At 42.4% G+C, this 23,388-nt stretch overlaps 1 protein-coding gene across 1 annotated transcript; it reads right to left on the reverse strand.

Moving 5' to 3' along the window:
* Positions 1–716: 716 nt before the first annotated feature.
* hook2 (hook microtubule-tethering protein 2) lies at positions 717–22,764 on the reverse strand. Its single transcript, XM_063904034.1, has 22 exons — positions 22,570–22,764; positions 20,785–20,867; positions 19,699–19,771; positions 19,519–19,569; positions 18,134–18,266; positions 17,238–17,305; positions 16,521–16,586; positions 16,314–16,394; positions 13,520–13,686; positions 12,715–12,855; positions 10,544–10,745; positions 10,314–10,424; positions 9,220–9,307; positions 8,507–8,573; positions 8,049–8,186; positions 4,685–4,772; positions 3,929–3,963; positions 3,335–3,417; positions 3,146–3,249; positions 2,828–2,935; positions 2,669–2,740; positions 717–2,305 (listed from the first exon to the last, which is right to left on the reverse strand). The coding sequence occupies exons 1-22, from the start codon at positions 22,612–22,614 to the stop codon at positions 2,177–2,179; spliced, it is 2,133 nt and encodes a 710-aa protein (XP_063760104.1). The 5' UTR covers positions 22,615–22,764; the 3' UTR covers positions 717–2,176.
* Positions 22,765–23,388: the final 624 nt, after the last annotated feature.

The raw sequence follows: 23,388 nt of genomic DNA on the forward strand, positions 1-23,388 counted from the left end.
TACAAGATCTGAGTACTTCTACTTTACTCAAGTACAAGGTCTGAGTACTTCTACTTTACTCAAGTACAAGACCTGAGTACTTCAACTTTACTCAAGTACAAGATCTGAGTACTTCTACTTTACTCAAGTACAAGACCTGCGTACTTCTACTTTTACTCAAGTACAAGGTCTGAGTACTTCTACTTTACTCAAGTACAAGACCTGAGTACTTCAACTTTACTCAAGTACAAGATCTGAGTACTTCTACTTTACTCAAGTACAAGACCTGCGTACTTCTACTTTTACTCAAGTACAAGACCTGAGTACTTCTACTTTACTCAAGTACAAGACCTGAGTACTTCTACTTTACTCAAGTACAGGATCTATAGGGTACTATCCTATTTTTTAAATCCCATTTCTATACCTACTATAATATGACATGCCAGATTATGGGATTGATTTTGCTTTGAAGTTTGCTGGTTTGATTCAAGTTTTGGTGGAAAGTTGTGCGACAGATATTCAATGCTTTCACCATTTCTCTCCACTGTTCAGTCTAATGCACAAAGGACGTGAGAAGTCTGACTAACGAGTCTGGCCTTTAGATCATGACACAATTAAAGTGCATCCACAAGAAGAAGCAAGGTGATAAAACCTGGGTCAGCCTTCTGTCTCACGCCCTTCTGGACAAGTGTTCAGAAATGAGTCATCACTCCCAAAAGAAAAACAACCAGACCACATTTCTTCATCGTACGATCCCATTTATTTGTAGTGCAAAAGTAGAACAGACAGGACTACAGATCTTCTTCTCAGATCCCCGCGTGAAGTATGCTTTAATCTACGAGACCTTTATAGGATTCAAACAAAACACACAACCAAAACCCCTTCAAATGTGCAGCAAAACAGTGACATAACACCATAAATATGAACTGAAACAGCAGGAGAAACATTTCAAAACACAGCAGGACTCTGGTCTACGTAGTCCATCGCACACACACTCACAGGGATGTAGATCGAGTAAAACCGTAGCTCTGATCTGGGACTCCAACGACTACATGAGTTGAAAACGTCAAAATTAAATGGTAGTAAATAAAAGGCGGACGTAGTGTTTAAGACCCGCCTCTGACTTCCTGTCGACACACTTTGAAAGATTTCCAGCGCATTTATGACGACATTTCTCCAGTTCTTACTGTAAATGAGGTAAACAGCTGTTAGCTTAATCATTATTATCATTAGTGTTTCATCATAATGGACTCCAGTGTATCCCAGTAACAGAGTAGGGCTTATTTCTCTAAATAACAGGGCTTAATTGCAGACAAAGGCTAAAGTGGTGAGTGCATTAAAGGTCCAAACCCACAAAAACCCTGTTTCATCTTTGGGACGAGGGGAAGCGAATCAAAAAAAAATATTCAGAGAACATTAGCAGGAAAAATGATTAGTGTGAACATTTTAAAGTCTCCTTTTACAGTCTTAGCCATAGAGGGAGTTCTCTTTTCTGCGAGGCACTTCACAAATATATGAAAGTGCTTTGGTGTTTCTGTGTGAACATTTTAACCAATTCTTATTATGAATTTAGGAGGGAAAATGGATCCAAAAAGGGGTAAAAAAAAAAAGACTAAAGCCGTTAACACAACCTCGTGGTCTTTACAGCTTATCAAGCACCTTCAAAATAAAACAAAAGAACTCTAAACACGACAAAGTAAAAGCACTGAAGGAAATAAAACCACGGAGACGTACCGGTGTGTGTGGCTTAATATCTCTTTAAGCACGCATCATAGTCATTGTAAAAGCCCCCTAACAACTCCTCTCTACCCTAACATACTTCGACTGTAACCTTCACAAAACTAGTTCACATTTCATCCTATTTTAAAGCATAAAAGACAAAAAAAAGATTTAAAACAGACCATAAAGAAACAGGATAGAGTCCACGAGGCTAAAGGGGAAATAAAAGTCACCCTAAAAGGTGAGTCAGCCTCTTTTTCAGGCCTTTAAACTCCATTTTTTTCTGTGTTTCTAGGAGTCGGTGTCCTCCGGGGCTCCACAGAGAACTCCTCCTCGTACCATGGAGAGCCAGCAGGGGGCAGCAGCAGCAGCAGCGTTGAGAACCTGCTCTGAGGTGCAGAGATCCAGAGGAAATTAAGGCAAAGTTACAGGGAGTTCAGGGGAAGTCTCCTCCCGGCTTCCTGTCAGTCTTTTAGTTTTATCTCGGGTGGTGTCGGATGAGGCCTCTCTTGGCGTTGGTGGACTGTCTCTGCTGGGCGAGGAAGGACATCGCCTGGTTAGACGGACCCAAGTGCTCCCCCGACACCGCCTGATGCAACACCATGCCCTGAGGAAGAAGATAAGTAAGGACGAGTTAAGAATCAGCTGTGGATGTGATAAAAACTCTTGAAGACAAAAGGAAAAAAGTAAAGTCTGGCTGCAAAGATCAATTAAAAAGGAGCCAGACTCAGCTTTTTGAGGTGTTCCCTCATGTAGTAAGCTCTATAGGTTTCTGGTGAATGGTCTACAAAGGCTAAAATCTCTCCCACATAAATCTCCAAACCAGAACAAATACTCAATCAAACATTTTATTAAAAAGAAATCTCAATTAGAATTTCTTTCGGCCCTATAAGCAACATTTTCAAAGCAGAAAAACAGCCATTAAAGCCTCTAGGTCCTCCTCCCGTTTGTGCTGTATCCGTGCACTCACCATGTTGTACCAGGCGGTGATGATGAGCTTCTCCTCCTGGTCGTGTCGGACTCGGCTCTTCTCGTAGTCGTGCTGCAACAGATCATCGTTCATTAGTCAGATTATAAAAAAACAAAAAGCCGTTACAGGGATCATCTCTTGATGTCAGAGACGTTGTACCTCCAGGTGCTGGATCTTCCTCTCCTTCTCCGTCAGCTGGTTCTTCAGAGCCTGGATATCCGGAGCCCCCGGGACCGGCTGCTGCTTCGGGTCCAGGGTTTTGATTACCTGCGCACACAAGTGGTCTGATGAAGAATCGCACTATTTAACAGAGTCATGGTGGATAGCTAAAAAACAAAGGATTAAGATCAATCCAGCGTCAGGACATCTGGCGCCTACATTACCCAGAATGCAACTGTTGGACCGTTACCAACTTATTAAGCGATGCTTTAAAAAGGGAACTAAATAAGACCAGTGCTAGTCTTCAGCGGCACTGACCGTCCTCGCCTTATCCATGTAGCGCTTGTATCGATCCTCCATCTGCTTCATGTCCTCGTCCTTCTTCCGCAGACTCTCCTGGAGCTCGTCGATCTTCTTCGCCACTGAGGGGGAGACGAATAAACATGTTAACGTAATCTCAGAGAGGCGGCCATGGTAGAAATCCAAGAGCGTGAAGCAGCGACTCACTGCTGCCGTCCACTTTGGGCTCCAGATCGTCGATGACCTCTTTTTTCTTCTGCAGATCAGAGTGAGCTTCATGGAGCTTCTCCCTGAAACACATCAGGAGAGGGAGTTCACTTTAGTGCGGGACCATTTCATTTGGTCATGTGTTATTTTTAAGCTTCCTTGAGCACTGGGAAAAGAACTACATAGATATGATATATTACAGATAAAATGTAAGGTGGTTTTAGACTAGGACTTATGCATGATATAAATGACTTTACCTCTGAAGTAGAAGTGTGTTACTCATCGAAACATTGATTGTTAATTGGCTTAAAGACCGTTGAAAGGACGCTCATTTCCGTTGCACTTCTTTTAAAATGAGATATGTTGTTTATGTTTGTTGTCTTTATTTGGCTATAGTCTATTTATTACCTAAGAAGAGGGGGGGGGGGGTAGTATTGTATTGTTGTTCGTGAAGCTCTTTGTGATACCTTTGTGTATGAAAAAGAGCTATAAAATATGTGTGGACACCAGGAAGTAAAGCAAGCTAATGCTAATGCTAATGCTAACGGGGATATATTAATACAAATGATATGGAAGCAGCAGTGGGGAACTTACAGATGCTCCTCCAGCTTTTTCTTCAGTAAAGACGACTTCAAAGAAGAAGAGAAACACACATTAACCTCAAACAAACACACACGTTATAATGAACACACACTGAAAGCTGGTGAAGAGTTGAATCATGGGCCAGCTGTTGGGAGGGCCGTACTTACGATGGCCTGATTTTGGCGGTGATCGGTGGGGGCGACGCAGAGAGACAGACAGAGAGGGGCGTTAGAGTCACTCACCACGGCACACATGGGTTAAATAAATCCCACACAACATGAATCAAACCCTACAGCGTGCCGTGCATCTGGAGCTGAAACTACATCCTCTTGAATCCTCATTTCATCTACTTTCTAAGTTCTATGAGTCTAAAATAAAGGCAGAAAATAGTGAAAAATATCAGTTTCTCTAAGTCCAAGGTGGGGTTTCAGTTAAACATGAAAAAAACCTGAGAAAATCAGCTGATCTGAGGATAAAAAAGCAGTTATGCATGAAGAATTACTTCAGCAATTAATCAATTACCACAAAAGGATGTGGATAATTAAAAAATAGAACATATCTTTGCATTTTCAGACTTTTTAATTACAAATTAAGGCAAATTTAGATTAATTAAATACATTTCTGTCTTTTTAAGGGTCTGCAGGATCTCCTGGTTGCGGCTCTGCATGCACCAGTTATTAAAAAAGGAAAACAAAAGTGTTGTGCACGCTGTGTGTCAACAGGACTACAGACAACAGAGGAGAAAGCAGATCAGACGCTCTCACTCACGTCCTCAGTTTTGCTGTCCTGCTCGTGCAGAGCTTTCTGAAGCTCCTCGATCTGAGAGCGCAGCTCTGAGATCTGCTGCTGGTTCAACCTGAGAGACAAACACAAGGAGGGACGAGAGCAGAGGTTAGGGACAGGAAGAACATGTTTAAAGTAAATAAAAAGGATGAGGGTTATTGTGGAGAGAGCAGCAGCGAATAGGAGCTGGATGATCAACATGAAAGGTCTTTAAGTTGATGCGAGTGAGAGAGGGTTTCAATACTTAAATATAAAATATGCATAGTATCATGTGGGTCTCTGTACATGTGCCCCCCCCCCCCCCTCCCACAACTCTACTGGGCATGCGCAGGCTTCCCACACCCTGGTGTTGCAAAGGACACGCACACAAACACAAGCACCCCACCCACATGTCCACATGCCCACACACACACACACAAACACACACAGTCGTGGACAATCTGGCTCTCTGCTGCCGGTCCTGCAGTCCCGCCCACGCAGCACACAGTCCAGAGGGTGAGTTGACATTTAGGCAGATCTCACTCCCACTGTCAGCCAAACAAGCAGCTTAATGAACACACACGGCGCTGTTGATGAACACACACTGCGGTGCCTCGCAGGGAAAAGATTACTCAACACGACGAGAACTCGCACTGCATGTCCAGAACACACACAGGGCTCGTGTGCTTTGAGGAAAGACGGCCGGGACATTTGGTTTAAAGAAATAAACAAAAACAACAAATAACTGTTGAGAAAAAACACAGAAAGTAGCTTAAAAGATCCTGAGCCAGCAGTAGCTCTTATGTGTTGTTTCTTAGAGTTAGTAATCAACGTTAGCCACCTTTAGCTTAGCGCTGGCGACCTGAAGTCATGTGACCGTGCTGTAGTTCCTTTATAGCCCAACATTAGCCACCTTTAGCTTAGCGGTGGAGACGTGGAGTCATGTGACCGTGCTGTAGTTCCTTTATAGCCCAACATTAGCCACCTTTAGCTTAGCGGTGGAGACGTGGAGTCATGTGACCGTGCTGTAGTTCCTTTATAGCCCAACATTAGCCGCCTTTAGCTTAGCGGTGGTGACGTGAAGTCATGTGACCGTGCTGTAGTTCCTTTATAGCCCAACATTAGCCACCTTTAGCTTAGTGGTGGAGACCTGAAGTCATGTGACCGTGCTGTAGTTCCTTTATAGCCCAACATTAGCCTCCTTTAGCTTAGCGGTGGTGACGTGGAGTCATGTGACCGTGCTGTAGTTCCTTTATAGCCCAACATTAGCCACCTTTAGCTTAGCGGTGGTGAGGTGAAGTCATGTGACCCTGCTGTAGTTCCTTTATAGCCCAACATTAGCCGCCTTTAGCTTAGCGGTGGTGACGTGGAGTCATGTGACCGTGCTGTAGTTCCTTTATAGCCCAACATTAGCCACCTTTAGCTTAGCGGTGGTGAGGTGAAGTCATGTGACCGTGCTGTAGTTCCTTTATAGCCCAACATTAGCCACCTTTAGCTTAGCGGTGGTGAGGTGAAGTCATGTGACCGTGCTGTAGTTCCTTTATAGCCCAACATTAGCCGCTTTTAGCTTAGCGGTGGAGACGTGGAGTCATGTGACCGTGCTGTAGTTCCTTTATATCTTTTTAGTCCTGGAGATTTTGCTTTTGTTGAGTCAAGTAGGTAACATACAGTGGGGCAAAAAAGTATTTAGTCAGCCACCAATTGTGCAAGTTCTCCCATTTAAAAAGATGAGAGAGGCCTGTATTTTTTATCATAGGTATACCTCAACTATGAGAGAGAATATGAGAAAATAAAATCCAGGAAATCACATTGTAGGATTTTTAATGAATTTATTTCAAATTATTGTGGAAAATAAGTATTTGGTCAATAACAAAAGTTCATCTCAATACTTTGTTATATACCCTTTGTTGGCAATGACAGAGGTCAAACGTTTTCTGTAAGTCTTCACAAGGTTTCCACACACTGTTGCTGGTATTTTGGCCCATTCCTCCATGCAGATCTCCTCTAAAGCACTGATGTTTTGGGGCTGTCGCTGGGCAACACGGACTTTCAACTCCCTCCAAAGATTTTCTATGGGGTTGAGATCTGGAGACTGGCTAGGCCACTCCAGGACCTTGAAATGCTTCTTACGAAGCCACTCCTTCGTTGCCCTGGCGGTGTGTTTGGGATCATTGTCATGCTGAAAGACCCAGCCACGCTTCATCTTCAGTGCCCTTGCTGATGGAAGGAGGTTTTCACTCAAAATCTCACGATACATGGCCCCATTCATTCTTTCCTTTACACGGATCAGTCGTCCTGGTCCCTTTGCAGAAAAACAGCCCCAAAGCATGATGTTTCCACCCCCATGCTTCACAGTAGGTATGGTGTTCTTTGGATGCAACTCTGCATTCTTTCTCCTCCAAACACGACGAGTTGAGTTTTTACCAAAAAGTTCTATTTTGGTTTCATCTGACCATATGACATTCTCCCAATCCTCTTCTGGATCATCCAAATGCCCTCTAGCAAACTTCAGACAGGCCTGGACATGTACTGGCTTAAGCAGGGGGACACGTCTGGAACTGCAGGATTTAAGTCCCTGGCGGCGTAGTGTGTTACTGATGGTAGCCTCTGTTACTTTGGTCCCAGCTCTCTGCAGGTCATTCACTAGGTCCCCCCGTGTGGTTCTGGGATTTTTGCTCACCGTTCTTGTGATCATTTTGACCCCACGGGGTGAGATCTTGCGTGGAGCCCCAGATCGAGGGAGATTAGCAGTGGTCTTGTATGTCTTCCATTTTCTAATAATTGCTCCCACAGTTGATTTCTTCACACCAAGCTGCTTACCTATTGCAGATTCAGTTTTCCCAGCCTGGTGCAGGTCTACAATTGTGTCTCTGGTCTCCTTTGACAGCTCTTTGGTCTTGGCCATAGTGGAGTTTGGAGTATGACTGTTTGAGGTGGTGGACAGGTGTCTTTTATACTGATAACGAGTTCAAAAAGGTGCCATTAATACAGGTAACGAGTGGAGGACAGAGGAGCCTCTTAAAGAAGAAGTTACAGGTCTGTGAGAGCCAGAAATCTTGCTTGTTTGTAGGTGACCCAATACTTATTTTACCGAGGAATTTACCAATTAATTCATTAAAAATCCTACAATGTGATTTTCTGGATTTTTTTTTCTCATTCTGTCTCTCATAGTTGAAGTATACCTATGATGAAAATTACAGGCATCTCTCATCTTTTTAAATGGGAGAACTTGCACAATTGGTGGCTGACTAAATACTTTTTTGCCCCACTGTACATTTTAGCTGGCCAACATTTCCAGAAAACTGTCGGACAGGTTGACCAGCTTGTACAGAATCGCAGTCACACACACGCTCTCTCCCTCCCTCCCTACCTGTTCTGAGTCTCCAGGGCGTTTTTGCTGCGCTGAGCCTCCTCCAGCTCCGCCTGAACCTCCACCACTCTCTGCCGGTACGTCTCCTCCTGAACACAAAGCATCTTGTTCTCGCTCTGCAGACGCACCACCGTCTCCCTGCAGGAGAGAGCGAACAGGGAGAAGAGAGGAGGTCAGTGAAAGGGGAAGATAGGAAAGTGGAGGATGTATGAAATGGGAATGTGGAGCATTTATCCGACAACGCCCCGGCCAAATATACACGACATCTGTTGGTAAAGCACAGTTGGAGATAAAAATAGAGCTGCATGAAGGTCGTCTGATACCAAGTCTTATAAAAATCTATATCGCTTTCTATTTCATTTAATGCCCGTAATACGTAAACACGTTATTCAATAGGTCGCTACAGTACACATGAACCCCCCCCCCCCACACACACACACGCAGCATGACAGACGTACTTTAGCTCAGTGGGGAGGATCTCCGCAGCGAGGTTTCCCACGGTGACGTCGTTGTCACGCAGCCCCCCTGCAGAGAGATGAGATGTCAGCGTGTAATTCAATTAAGTTCATTAAAGAGCAGATTTAGATTTCTCTCCCACGGCTCTGACGATTTAACCCATTGATGTATATAATACAACTTTTACTTGACCCTCTTGTTAGTATATCTTGACTGCACATGGGTACATTTCTGATGTTTATAACAATCGTACTATTTGTTTTATTTAGAATTCTTTTTCTTCTCGTGTTTATTTAAATATTTTTAATTTATTTTGTTTGCAATTATTTATTACTTTAAATTATGTTCTATATATTTATGTATTCTATTTGATCCTTTTTGTAAAACATTTTGACTTAAACGTCCTCTGTTTATATGAATATTTAGAATTGTTTTACTTTAAGCTGATTTTATTTATAATTTATATTCATTTGAATTGTTTTAAATGCACATTTTTACTTTAACTTCTAATCTTAATATTTATGGTAATTTAATTGTAAATAAAGCCACGGTCACAAACCAAATTTCCCTCCAGGATAAATTATAAAGTATTATGATTCAGAAATGTGTGAAACGTCACATAAATTAAACTGTTTTCTACAACAGCTGTGTTTTTGTCTGTTACCAATGAACCACCGAGTCGTTTGTCTCTAAAGCAAGTAAAAAGACAACTCACCTGATCCACTGAGACCTCTCTGCTGGACCTGAGCACACCTGAGATCATCATTCGTCTCTCGCAGTGTGTCTCTCTCCGAGATCAGACGCTGAGGAGGAACAACACACACACACTTCAGCTTCAACACATGCCATATGCAAGACATCTCTTAGCCTTATCATAGAAATTGATTAATGTCAATTTTGGATTCAAACGTAGGGCACATCTGATTTACCTAACAGCACAAAACCCCATGGGGCATCAAGTTTCCACACACACACACACACACACACACACACACACACACACACACACACACACACACACACACACACACACACACACACACACACACACACACACACACACACACACACACACACACACACACACACACACACACACACACACACACACACACACACACACACACACACACACACACACACACACACACACACACACACACACACACACACACACACACACACACACACACACACACACACACACACACACACACACACACACACACACACACACACACACACACACACACACACACACACACACACACACACACACACACACACACACACACACACACACACACACACACACAGTGTGTATTTATTAATTACTCCCACATGTGACTGAGGACATTAATCACTCCTGTCAGTTTGCAGAAGGTGCTACAGGACGTGGGAGTCCACTGAAGAATAGTACGAGATCTGCCCGGCAACAATTCCTCCGGCAGGCATGTGTGTCCTGCTGTAGAATAACTAAAACTGTTCACACACACAGGACTGCCTACCTGAAATCTTTAAGACTGGGGAACCCTGAAGTGCTGAAATGCTAACTAATTTCTAGGTTTGAGGACTCATTCCTGCACCACTGTGTAATGATTGAGTGAACAGTGAAGGCCTTCTCACGAGCTAACCCAAGTTGGTTATAGAAGCTAGTGCTAACCGAAGACCTTATTTCAGGCATCCAAACACATTCAGAAAACCTTTCACTTTGAGACGATGGAACGTGAAGTGCTACACCAATTTCTGGGTTTTAGGACTCATTCCTGCACCACACTACAGAACTTGTATCTCCTCCGCCCCACTCACTTCCTTCTCCTTCAGCAGTGCGTCGTACTTGTCGTGGAGGTTCTTGTACTCGAACTGCCACTTCTCAGCCTTTATGGCCTCTGCGGAGTGCTTGGTGTGAAGCTCGTGGGCCTGAGAGTCACAGAGCATAGCAACAGAGTTTATCTCCGAGCACGTGCACGGAGCAGACGGTGTTTAACATCCACACAGGAAGCATCACCCTCTCTTCCTCCCCACCTCCCGACGCTTGCCTGTCTCTTGTAGGTGTCCAGCTGATTGCGGACGGCGTTGGCGCGGCGCAGCTCCTCCTCCAGCTCGCAGGTGCGCTGCATGTAGACGTTGTTCCTCTCCTCCAGGAGGCGCACCTGTCTGCGCAGATCGCCCAGGTCCTCCAGCTTCCTCTTGTACGTCTCCACCAGAGACTCCAGCTGGTTCACCCGGTCCGACGAGTGCCTGAGAAGGGGAGGGAGGGAGGACAGTGTGGGAGGCATTAAGCATCAGAATCAGAAATCATGTATTCATCCCACAGCGGGGGGGGGGGTTTCATCTTATTTCCTCTTATGTTTTTGGACATAGCGTCAGATGACTGTTTATTGAAATACTACACTTTCTTTTTTTCGACATTTCTGACTTTTTGGGGTACTTTACTATTCACTTTTTGCTTATATTTTCAACACACTTTGACTTTTCCTAAAATGTTCCTACTTAGTATACTTTGAGTTTTTTCGATAACTTTTGATACGCGATCCGGTAATTTTTATTATATTTTTAACACTTTTTTACAACTTTTTCAAAATATTATAATACCACTTTTTGGGGATATGTTCAACAAAGTCTAGATTGAATTTTTCTGAAGTCATTCGACACCAAATACTAGAACTATTTGAACAATTGACTGTGACTTTTTAGAAAAGTATATAATGACTTTTCAGATTCAGATATTAGAAATATTACACCATGACTTATATCTCTAGAAACACTATTACACAACTTTAAAATAAATATATATTACAAAGAAAAACGTGAACATTGTGACAGCAAAGGGACAGTGCTAATAGATAATAGGAGTAAACGTACATAAACAAACAAACCCACGATAACAAATAAGTAGCAGCTTTATAAAAGTGAGCTAACATTGTGGAGAAGCAGCCAGTTATAACATCGTCCAAAATAAAAGTGTATATTGCATATTTTAAAGAAACCAAATGTTGAATTAGCAGCCAATAATAACATGAAACAGGTTTTAAACAGTAGGTAGTCTTCACACTAATTAAGTGTAATTAAAGCTTATATTGCACTTTTTAAACCAGAGTCAACACTAAAAGTATTGCTCTGAAAAACTACTTTTGGTCAAACACAACGGCTCCGTGTGGATTTGTTCTTAACTGCTGAAATAAATAAAATAAAAAACACCAACTCTGACGCAGGCCGGTGTCAATGCATGAAATTCATATTATCAACACAGATGTCGGAGAGGAGCGAGCGGCGTCTGTGTGTGGGCAGAGTGGGAGTTGTTTCTGAGAGTGTAAACTGATAATAGATGAACTACTGCTTCAGAGGGGAAGGCTGCATTGTTGAAACACTCTGAAGAGATCAAATCTGACTAAGTTTACCAACAGTTTTTAACTTCTTTCCTCCGGCTAGTGAGGTTTTAGGACTGGAAATGACCTGCGGTTCATAGTTAATGGGAATACCTCGAAACAGTGAAGCTCAATGGTGTGTTTGCACAACGAATGAGCTCTTTTGCATGGATAACTCAGTGTTTCTTTTACTCTTTTAGCTTGATTTGATGAACGAAGAGTGTTTTCGTTATCGATCTATCTGACAAGTGTTTCCTAGAAAAGTCGGTTATCCTTGAAGTAAGAAAATAGTTTGAAGTGTCGGAAAATCCAAATTATGTCATTAAATGTTGAGTTTTGCCCGTCAAACACCAAAGATTTTGAGTTTAATTTAATGGAACACAAAGAAAAGCTGTTTTTTTTGGAGGGAAATCCCTATATTTTAGGCTGAAAAGCAGCATTTGTTCCATTTTTGCCTCAAAATATTTTGAAAAATTATATTTCGGACCATTTCATCCCAGAGTTTAACTACTACTGGCTCAACAATCCAGACAGTATTTACAGAAAGGGTTCCCACACCTACATTAACATCAATTAAAGGGCCAAATCCTCTCAGTTTCAACACAGTTTGAGGCGCAGGTCAATCTGTTATTGTAGAACAAGCTACTTTTACAGACTTTAAAATAAATGACAATTTCTGTTCTTGAACAAAATATGAACAATAAATTAAGCACTTTTAAAAAGGTTCAGGTTCACAGAAATTGACTTCTAATATATTCCTTCAATCCCATTGCTTTTAGTGGAGGGATGTGATGCTAACTTCAGGGCCTTCCTACACATATACTTCATCGGTCTGCTCTCACCTGAGGATGTCCATCTCGTCTTTGAGCGACTGGGCTTCCTGCGCCAGGCTGGTCAGCTCCTCGTTGCGTTGCTGCAGGTCGGTCACCTCGCGCTCCAGGATGTCTGAACGCACTCTGACATCATCTCTGCTGTTCTCCAGTCTGACAAACAAAAAGACACCAGAGAGGTTAATACTGAGGAAACTGAAGGGCCTTTTAAGGTAGAGAGCATCGACGGAGAATTGTAGCTTCCCCTCTGCAGGGTAACATCTCCCCTCTCCAGTCAGTGCAGTCTCTCTTTTTTAACCAGGATCTCTTTGAGCTTAAAAAGGTCCCGGCCCAAGATACACAGCAGCACAGTTACAGACAACTTAAAAACTGTGACAATCATAACAAGATCAGCCAAAGCATGTACAGACACAGCGGCCTGCTGCTTCAGAGTCATTCAAAGTCGCTTTGAGACCGTTAAAAGAAACCAGCTCTCTGAGTTTCAGCTCATTTTGCAGCTGGTTCCAAACCACAGGAGCAGCGTTCCTTAAAGCCCTCTTCCCCAGTTCACTACGGACATATGCCGATAAGATCCTGTGCATTAGCGGTTGATGTAGCTCCTAAGATAGGGAGGAAGAGCTCAGAGAAAGCCTTTTTATATACATAAGGATGAGCAAGTGTTTCAGTCTAAGCATGGCGAGGGAAGACCGTCCAACCGTCCATGAATCTCAGTGCAGTCTCTCCCTTACTTCCTTCCTTCACCCCATTACGTTTTGACTGAGGTTAAGTAATGTTTCAACGTACTACTATGTCTGTGTGTGTGTACTGCTTCCTGTACCTGTAGTTCTCCTCCTGCAGCTGCTCCATCTGACTCTGCAGCAGCAGCAGCTTCTTGCCGGTGATGGCGGTGGTCGAGTCGTCCACGGTGTCGCAGAGAAGCAGCCTCTCCTTCAGGGAGCGCGTCTCCGCCTGGAGGGATGACTTCTCCTCCAGAGCCACCGACAACTTCAGTAGAGAAAAGGTATAAAGAAAGACAGCGGAAGAGTCAGAAAGTAAAGTCAGATAAAAACATGAGTAATCCAGCGCAATAAGATAAACATCGCACCACTCGTCATGCTAAGAGGAGCTCAATGGAAAACATGCTTTGTTCTTATTTCACATGCTCAGTCATCAGAGGCTAGCGAGTCAGCTGGTGTGCAGAGGGGCTTTCTCAATAGTGAACGTTGTTAGCGTTAGCCTCAGGGTCAGAAAGCAGACGCTCAGTATATAAAAAGATAAAGATGCATGGCTCATTAAGCTTCAGTGAAGTTGTTTACAGGGTTTGGCAATTTGATCCATATCTCTGGCTGGTTGCACTATTATATTTCAGGGGGAAACATGATCCTTCTTCAGTGTCTCTGATCTTTTCCTAACAAAACGGTAGAAATAGAAGATTTAAAGGCCATTTTTTAAGGTTAAGGAAGACATCCTGCACATGTTCAGGTGTGTATCAGTATGTAGTGTCTCTACTTTAAAGAGTCCTCTCCTGCTGATGTTCAGGTGTGTATCAGTATGTAGTGTCTCTACTTTAAAGAGTCCTCTCCTGCTGATGTTCAGGTGTATATCAGTATGTAGTGTCTCTACTTTAAAGAGTCCTCTCCTGCTGATGTTCAGGTGTATATCAGTATGTAGAGTCTCTACTTTAAAGAGTCCTCTCCTGCTGATGTTCAGGTGTATATCAGTATGTAGTGTCTCTACTTTAAAGAGTCCTCTCCTGCTGATGTTCAGGTGTATATCAGTATGTAGAGTCTCTACTTTAAAGAGTCCTCTCCTGCTGATGTTCAGGTGTATATCAGTATGTAGCGTCTCTACTTTAAAGAGTCCTCTCCTGCTGATGTTCAGGTGTATATCAGTATGTAGTGTCTCTACTTTAAAGAGTCCTCTCCTGCTGATGTTCAGGTGTATATCAGTATGTAGCGTCTCTACTTTAAAGAGTCCTCTCCTGCTGATGTTCAGGTGTATATCAGTATGTAGAGTCTCTCCTGGGCTCTTTATGTTTCTCATACTGCCTGTGCTGCAGCTCCTCTTTTCACCCTCTGTCTGAAACCAGAGCCCAGTCTGCTCTGATTGGTTAGCTGGTCGGCTCTGTTGTGATTGGTCAACCGCTTAGAGAAGTCTCGCCCCTTAGCCTATCACGTACAATGTGTTGGAGTGCAAGCTAATGGAAGCACGAGTGGATTTTAGCCTTTGCAGACCATTTACATGCACAGAAACCTGCAGGAAAGGAACATCCTGTATGAGGGCCTCTTCAACATGTTAGGCAAGCTGGCATTCCAGTATTAAAAAAAGGGGAATGTAGCTACTTACCTGCTGCACATCGTTCCAGTTTGAAACCCTTCACTGAACTTTAAAGACAGATTGCATGCTTTAGCAGCGGACCGGGGACAGTAAATAGCCTTCAAAGCAACAGGCATGACTAATCCCTGACGCGTGGGCTCAGTAAGTAAACAAACAGGTGGGCAGAGAGCAGGAGAAATTATTGTTGGCTCCTGCTCCGTCCCGAGGCAATGTGGCAGTTTCATCTCGATGTTACGCAACTATTGACTGGAACGCATCTTTAAAATACACACACACACAATTAGTCCCTGTTCAGTCAGCGGTGCAACAACAAGGCAGGGGAACACAAACAAAGACTCAGGAGGGAAATCAATAAGAGCCCGAGCACACAGTCAACAACATGCTGCAGAGAAGCAACGCTGGGCTGTAAAAAGCATCAGAAGTACGTTAAATCAACTGGGAAACTGTGGTGTTGTAAAAAAGCACAAAAAAGATTGGCTTTTGAGGTATACCAAAAGATTAGGAAAACAGATTATAAAACAAAACCAAAATGCCTTCTTTAAGTTAGAATCCTGAGATTTAAAAGGACGCAAACCCTGTTTCTGGAGAGCAGTGTTTCAGCAAACTGCATTTGTTTTCATTAATAACTTTAAAGGAGTTTTGTTCTGGATGTGTGTGGGGATTGAAATGGCCTATTATGACTCAAGGGTTTCACAGGAAATGATGCAGCATGTAGTCCAGCAGTTAGCAACCCATTAACAGAAAAATACAAATGTCAAAACGTGCAGCGCTTTTTCTCTAAGCGGCTTCGTTGGCTCTCCAAAGTATAATGAAAAAAGGCCAATTATTAACTGATTTATTCATTAAAACCATCAAGTTTGTTTAGCTACCCGTAGAACTCTGGGTGCTGAAGTGTTAAAGGGAAAACGTTATAAAAAACTCACTTTTTCTCTCACATTTTGCTATCTGGAGTGTCGATTAAACCCCAATATCTCAAATAAACGCACACCATTAGTATTGTTTGGAGGTTTGTTAGAGAGACAGGCCAGATAACTGAGTGGGTATGAATGCAGGTATATTAAGAGAGACAGTACAAGAAAACTAAAGCGTTTTTTTACATTTAAGAATGTACAAATGTTCAAGTAGAAGTACAAAAAAGAACCTGAAAATAAGCTTGATTTGTCCCCTTTAATCCATTTGAAACCACTATCAATAACCGCATGCGTCTCCAAATCAGACCGGTTTAAAGTCTTAAGGATTCTATCTCAAGAAGGAGTAAGGAAATCTTGTCTAGTAATACTTTGACTCAAACCAACCTGATGTTGCAGGTCCCGACAGCGCTGGCTCATATCCTGCTTCTCGTCCGCCTCCTCACTGAGAAAATAATACTTCCTGGACTGCAAAGATACAAAGGACATGTTGTAGTCGTCACAATAGGAAGTAAACAGGTGAGACACAACACAACAGCAGGATGTAACAGATCCGCTGTGACTAAAAAAGGTGGCAGAATGAAAGTGTTTCACCTGGTAGTCAAAGTCCCCATAGGTCTCCGGACTTCCTGGTACTGATGAAGGGTCCTTTGCTAACAGCTAGAACAAAACAGACATTGAAAAAAGATAAACGTAGGTTTGAAAGTCCCTTGATTTTCCTCTCAGGAGGGTTCCTAACAGAGTGAAATGACCTGGAAGTGTCAGCCATGAAAGGCTGTTTTGGATTCTCTAGGAAAGGAGCTTCAATGCTTCCTTTGTTATCTCCTTTTATTAAACACCGGACCATCCTTTAGGAAAGGAAAGGACATAATGCCATCCCACAATACCTTGCAGCTGCAACATCTAAATAGAACGCACCTGAGAAAATCTCTCTGTAGGATGCACAGGAACTTTAGCCTTTGCAGACCATTTACATGCACTAAAACCCACTACAGGAAAGGAGAGCATCACAGGGCCTCTTTAACCCCACATGTTTATCACTGACTTTAAGGAAAGGACATAGATCTGTTTGAGTACTGCAGCTCTGGCTCAGAAAGCTCTATTTATTATTTATTTATTTGGCAGAATCTGGAACATATTCCTCCTTGTTGTTGCCAACGAAACATATTCTTGAAATATCTCAGAGCAGGTTTCCAAGGTCTGTGTTTAGCTTCATGCTAATCCGGATTTGAATGTGCATTAACCGTGACTAAGAGCCGGGATCAATGCAGAGTGGAGCGAATGGAGAGGATAACGGGGACGCTCACTCACCTCCTGAATGGCAGTCATCACGACGTGTTGGACGGATTCCTCCAGAGTCATTATCTGCTGGATTTGTTCTGTGTTTACGGGGAGACAGAAAGACGTGAGGGAGCAGCCAAATGTGGATCAACACATTGGCACCATTTCACAGACAATCAGGCACATTTTAAATAGGGACATTTGACTCTTTGGTATTTAATATGCATGACTGTGGCTGTGAGGGGAGTGGGTTCGATGTGTCCTTGGGCGAGATACTGAACCCTGAGCTGCTCCCGATGGGCAACGGTGTGCGAGTGTGTGTGTGAGTGTTAGCTTCCCTAGAGCGAGTGGTGCTGCTCTGCATGAATGAGGGGTGAATGGATGAATGCCTCGCAGTATGTGAAGCGCTTTGAGGGGTTGAAGGCACCTGTGGAAGAGCCATATAAACGCAGTCCATTTACCTTTGATAGGGTTTTTAATCCCCTAATTTCTTTAAATGCATAAAGTCTGAATGCAGAGGATAATCCCACGTAATTCAGGCTCATTTTTAAATACGACACACCATTTCTTTCTTTTTTATGCGTCTTTTTTTCTTATTTTCTCGGAATTTAATACGTCTGAAAACACAGGAGGAATATGCATCATTTTAATAACCATTTAAGGTCATTATTTAACGTATTTTGGTTATGAATTACTGGATTATTAAATGTTCAGAAATGGTTAAATTGTTCTTTTTGCTAATAGGGATCTGTACTGTATTGTAACATGGTCTTTAGTGGGGGTAAAGATCATGTGACCAGGTTGAAATCTTGTGATGATCAGACCTTGAATGTGATCTAAAGCGAGAACCACGTGACGGAGTTAATCCTGTGTGTTATTTTCACAGACGGCTGCACCTGCTTTCTCTGTCTCAGCGAACCCTTTACCTTCTTTCTTCTCACAGCTGACCGCGCACCCCAACACGAGCTGCACCAGCTTCCCCAGCTCCGTGACGTCTCCCATCTCCCCGATCAGGTTCACGTCTGGCATGTGCACCTCGGACACCTGGTGGCCGAGCACCTGTCGAAGGTAGAGGAGAGGTTAGGGTTGAGTGGATTCAAAAAGTGTATTTAATTAGTAATAAATGATTGGGGAAGCACCGATGCAAATCTCTCAGTGGATGCCGATGTTTATCCCATGGCAGGAAAACCAACACATCTTTACTGTAAAACTGGCCTTTATCACACCAACTTCAATGAGCATAAATTCCCAAAAATAACTTTACAAAAGCCTCTTCAGCTGCTCAAAAATGACCAAGTCAAGAGAAGATTTTGAGTAGCAACATCAGTCTGTGGTTATTCACTCGTCGTCCATCATAATCCACTGTTTTTATGATAAAAAGACACACTTACCAGCAAAAACACAAGCTGTTATCGGAGTAAAACACGGCCGTCATCGTCCCTGAACAGTCACATATAAGCAATACAATTATAATAGGTAAGGTTTAGTGTCTGTGCCTCGGAGAGACGACTTCTCAGGGCCAATATAGTTTTGCTCTGCCGCCACTCTGTCCCTCTCACTGTGGGCATCCCCCTCAAACCAAAGATTCAAGATTCAAGAAGCTTTATTTATCCCGAGAGAAATTGAAAAGGCAGATTCTCCCTGTAAAATGTCAAAGTGACGCCAGGAAACAATATCTCTGTTGGTCAGAAAGGGTTTAATGAGTCCAGGAATATGAACATGGGGTCAGATGTCTGGTCGGACGGCAGAGACAGCTAATGGGGAGTATAAATAGGGGATGGATGTCCGGTGGGTCTGCCGGGGGACGAGTGGCAGGCAGCAGGCTGACACTGAAACTGAGATTTCTGATCCTTTCTTTTACTCTCCTTTTTTCTGGAGAGGAAGTAGATAAACCGGAGCTCTGGATTTATTTGTTGTTGGAGGTGCAATATATGACTCAGCAGCTTTAAGACACTATTATTTTAATGCAGGATTTTCACCTGAAAGTGGGCGGGGCTTAATTTTGACTGGAAGTGATGTTAGCTAGAAAAACCCCTGGGATTTCATTTATCGACCATGAAAGAACTTGGAGAACGGGGCAGATCCTGCAGAGAACTGGGTCGTGAATAAAGTAAAGTAACAGTACATTGCATCAGTCAGCATCCTTTAAAAATGACAGATGATTTTGTCCTTGAAAAAAGTTAAAAAGTTCACAAAAACAGATAAACTTCCGCTACTGCCATCGGCGCGTGGAACCTAATTTGCCAGCGTGCCAATCAGAGAGAATAGAGCCAACATCGGTGCACCCCTAAAGATAGAACCATCCTCTTACATCGTGATAATACTCCATCATGCTCTTGAGAATCTTCTTCAAGTTGCTGACCTGAAAGCACAGAGCACATCAGAGTTAAAACAATCCTGATCCTCATTTAAATAATTTAGAGAAAAGGCCCGGACGTCTCGTAGTTTCACCGTCGGCCATCCTGTCATATCGTGCCGTTTCACAGATTACCTTCAGGCGCCAGTTGGCCCCGCTCTCCTCTTTGATCCTGCCGAGCCACGTCTCATTAAACCAGGAGGGGTCTCTGGTAATGAGAGCACAAGAGAGAGGAGTTCAGTGACGGCAAGGACGACACATCTCAGACTCACAGGGGCCACGGGGCTGCCGTTCCGCTGAGCACGGTGACATTTAGAGAGCAGTCACATGTCACTCATGGGAGGAAACGCTCCGTTGTTGAATAACTCAAACAGCAGCGGCGGAGTTGACCCCCAAAACAGTAATAACCTCTCCCTTACTATTTCACCTCAGCGCAGCAGAATCTGTCAGCTCTTTTAAATCATTCTCTTTAAAGTAATCTTTTATTTTGCATTTATTCTTAAATCTATGTATTTTTCATTTATTTTCTTCCATGTGTTTTTATGTTTAGATGTTGTTGTTGTTGTTGTTGTTGTTTAGTTCTCTGGCTATTATTACATGTCGTGCCTTATAATCAAATCAGAATGTTTTAATGCGAGGTGCAGATTGTTGAAAATATCTGGAGTTAGATTTTTGCTTCACAATTTTCGGTAAAACGAAAAAAATTGTGATGAATTTTGATTTGAAACACGAGGGAATAAAACATTATCATTAACATGATGATAACGGGATTTTTTAAGAGGATCTGTAGCAAACAAGGATTTTTTTTTTGTCTGTAGATTATTCTCTACAATACTTCGTTAAGATTTTTTCACGTATTTTTCCTTTAACAAATACGCATGTTCTCCAAAATAATACAAGTACATGGCACTCTATAAGCTCCACAAAAATATATTCAATATGTTGTACATAAAACTAACCTGGTTAAAACAGTACTCACTAGATTCATTCAAGGAAAGCTGACCTCACAAATCCAGACTCCTCTCTTGCCACGGTTTAAGCTTTGCATAGATAACGTCCTTGTGCAATTCAAAGGGCAATTTGTCGCAAATCCCACAGATAAGCAAATCTCAGTGAGTAGACTCTGAATGAATTTGTAGCAGCCGTTGCCCCAGAGGTCATGCTGCCAACCTGGATACACAAAAGTATAAAACCACCTCTCAAACACACGTCAGGACTTACATATGGTGCAGCACGTGTGCAATGGCTGTTCCACTCATCAGGTCCTGCTTGCTGCTGCATGATGGAACCTGGAATGTCTGCAACTGGAAAGAAAACATGTAAATATTTCATTTGGCTGACTTACAATCAGTGCAATACACCCTTTTAGATAATGCACACTCTGTCAAAACCTATTAGTATTATTTTACACTGCTTAAATGACAAATGCTAAGCAGTCATGGGGGATTACATTACCTACTTAGCCTAATATTAGTTTGCCTCTCACACCTGCCTCTGTGTGTAAAGGTGTTTAAGAGGTGGATTTTCTCAGGTTTTAAGCAGTTACTTTGTCTAATATACTAGTGTATACATAAGTCTCCGAGCTTACACTAAACTATTGTGGGTTTGTGTGCAGATCTTGTACTTGAGTAAAAGTAGAAGTACTCAGGTCTTGTACTTGAGTAAAGTAGAAGTACTCAGGTCTTGTACTTGAGTAAAGTAGAAGTACTCAGGTCTTGTACTTGAGTAAAGTAGAAGTACCAGAGTGTAGGAATACTCTGTCACAGTAAAAGTATTCTAAATGTTCCTCCAGTGAAAGTAGAAAGTACTCTCATCTAAATGTACTTAAAGTAGCGACAGTAAAAGTAGTCATTGTCTGATTGGTCCATTTCAGAATAATATCTCTGATATGTTTTATAATGATTGATCATTAAAGTGTTCTCAGAGCTGGTAAAGGTGCAGCTAGTTTGAATGGCTTTGTATACTGCAGGGTAGCTGCTGGATTTACTGCAGGTGAACTACAGTCTGATTTAAGGGCTGATTATATTTACCATCATTAATCCTAATCTGCCTAGCAACTAAATAAATGTAGAGGAGTCAAAGTAAGGAGAGGAGGGAGAAGTGGATTGGAGCGATTAAAAGAGCCAGGAGCCTTCAGAAAAAGACTGAAAGATGGGACCCCCCGGCCGTTGGCTTTCGCTTATGCAGTGATCACTTCATATCAGGTGGGTGAAGGAATACAGTACAATGCTCAAAAAGTTTCTGGTCAGTTTAATTAAATTTAATTCGTTTAATTTAAGAATAGCACCCAGTTATTATAGCTAACGGACACTGTGATGTCCCTTTTAACTCAACAAGTGTGGCTCTGGCGCAGCCTAGCCAGTTAGCAAGTAGCTTGTAGCAAGCTAGTGGAAAACAAACCCGGTTGAAAATATCCTTCTTATTTTGTAGGGAGAAAGAGTGAAACGTGACACTTCCGTAGCTAGCCAAGCTAATAAACAAACAATGCTAACGTGACACTGCCTATCAAACTGGAATAATTTTAATACTTACCCTTGCAGTGATGATGCCGAAGTTTTTGGATGTACGACTCACACATTGAATGTCTATACACCTCTGATTTGTAGTTAAGTAGACGGACAAAGAAGCAAAACATTGAAATACCAATACCTCAAAATTGTGCTTTTGTACAATCCTTGAGTTAATGCACTTACTTACTTTACACCAATGTTTTTGTGTCTTAAATGTTGCTGACACAGCAGTCCCTTTGGTCCAGATAAGGAGCCAACAACTTCCAATGTGTTTACCTAGCTAGTTAGCTTAGCTGGCTAACGAAAGCTAGCATCAAAACACACAGGTGTTATCTGCTTATATTCTCTAGTTAGTCAACAAATGAGTTAATATTGATGCACCGAGGCCTCCTTGAGAAAAGGTAACAAGTCATTCCTCCTACATTGCTAACACCTGCTGTCACCTGTTAGCAGCAGGTTAGCAATGCTAATATAAACTCACTATTATTAAACTTACCCAGGTTAGCAGAGAGTCACACAGCTCGGCTTTGTCCAGACTCATGGTGCCGAGGACCGGGAAGAGAGGCAGTGGACTCGGCTTTTTAAGACTTATTTCTCCCCGAAGTTTCTGTTACTCACTCTTTACACTTTCCACGTCAGTCCTGTCCAGCCATGGCCTCCTCCTCCTGCTGCTGCTCCTACCTGCTTCGCGTTTCACCTCCTGTTACTGTCCAAGCGAGCCGCCGTATTAAGCGTTTCCACGGAGACGGATCCTGATCTTATGATTTATTTACGACTTACTTTATAAATTCAGATTTTGAAACACAATCCTCAGGGAAAACGGTTAAATCATGATTATTTGGTGTACATAAAACCACCCAACATCTTATTTAGGTACCAAAAGCCACGAGTGATTTTAGTCAATGGTCAATTAGCAGCAGAGAAAATGTGTTCAAATATTTGTACTTCATTATCAATCTCGATGCAGTATACTTCTCCCACCTCTGTTAAGTTCCATAAGTAAAAGTACTCGTTGTGTGTAAACCAATGTGTACACCGAGTTGTAGGCTATACAATTGCATGGTTGTTGTTATCTATATACTGTACATAGAAAAAGGGTAGAGTTTATCGTGAAAATACGAACAGGAAAATAGTGATTTTGCTCCTAAAAATAATTCCAAACGATATATAGACTATTCTAATGAGACAAATAAATTGAACATGTCCCAATAACCTCACCAGCCAGAAGGGAGAGCACTAAGCATCCTCTTGCTGTTCAGTTCGTTATTTGTATGAAAGGAGAAATGCAGGTGAATATAGAGAATGGAAACACCTG

Source organism: Eleginops maclovinus, chromosome 16 (assembly GCF_036324505.1).
Source record: "Eleginops maclovinus isolate JMC-PN-2008 ecotype Puerto Natales chromosome 16, JC_Emac_rtc_rv5, whole genome shotgun sequence".
In the NCBI taxonomy this organism is placed as follows: Eukaryota; Metazoa; Chordata; class Actinopteri; order Perciformes; family Eleginopidae; genus Eleginops; species Eleginops maclovinus.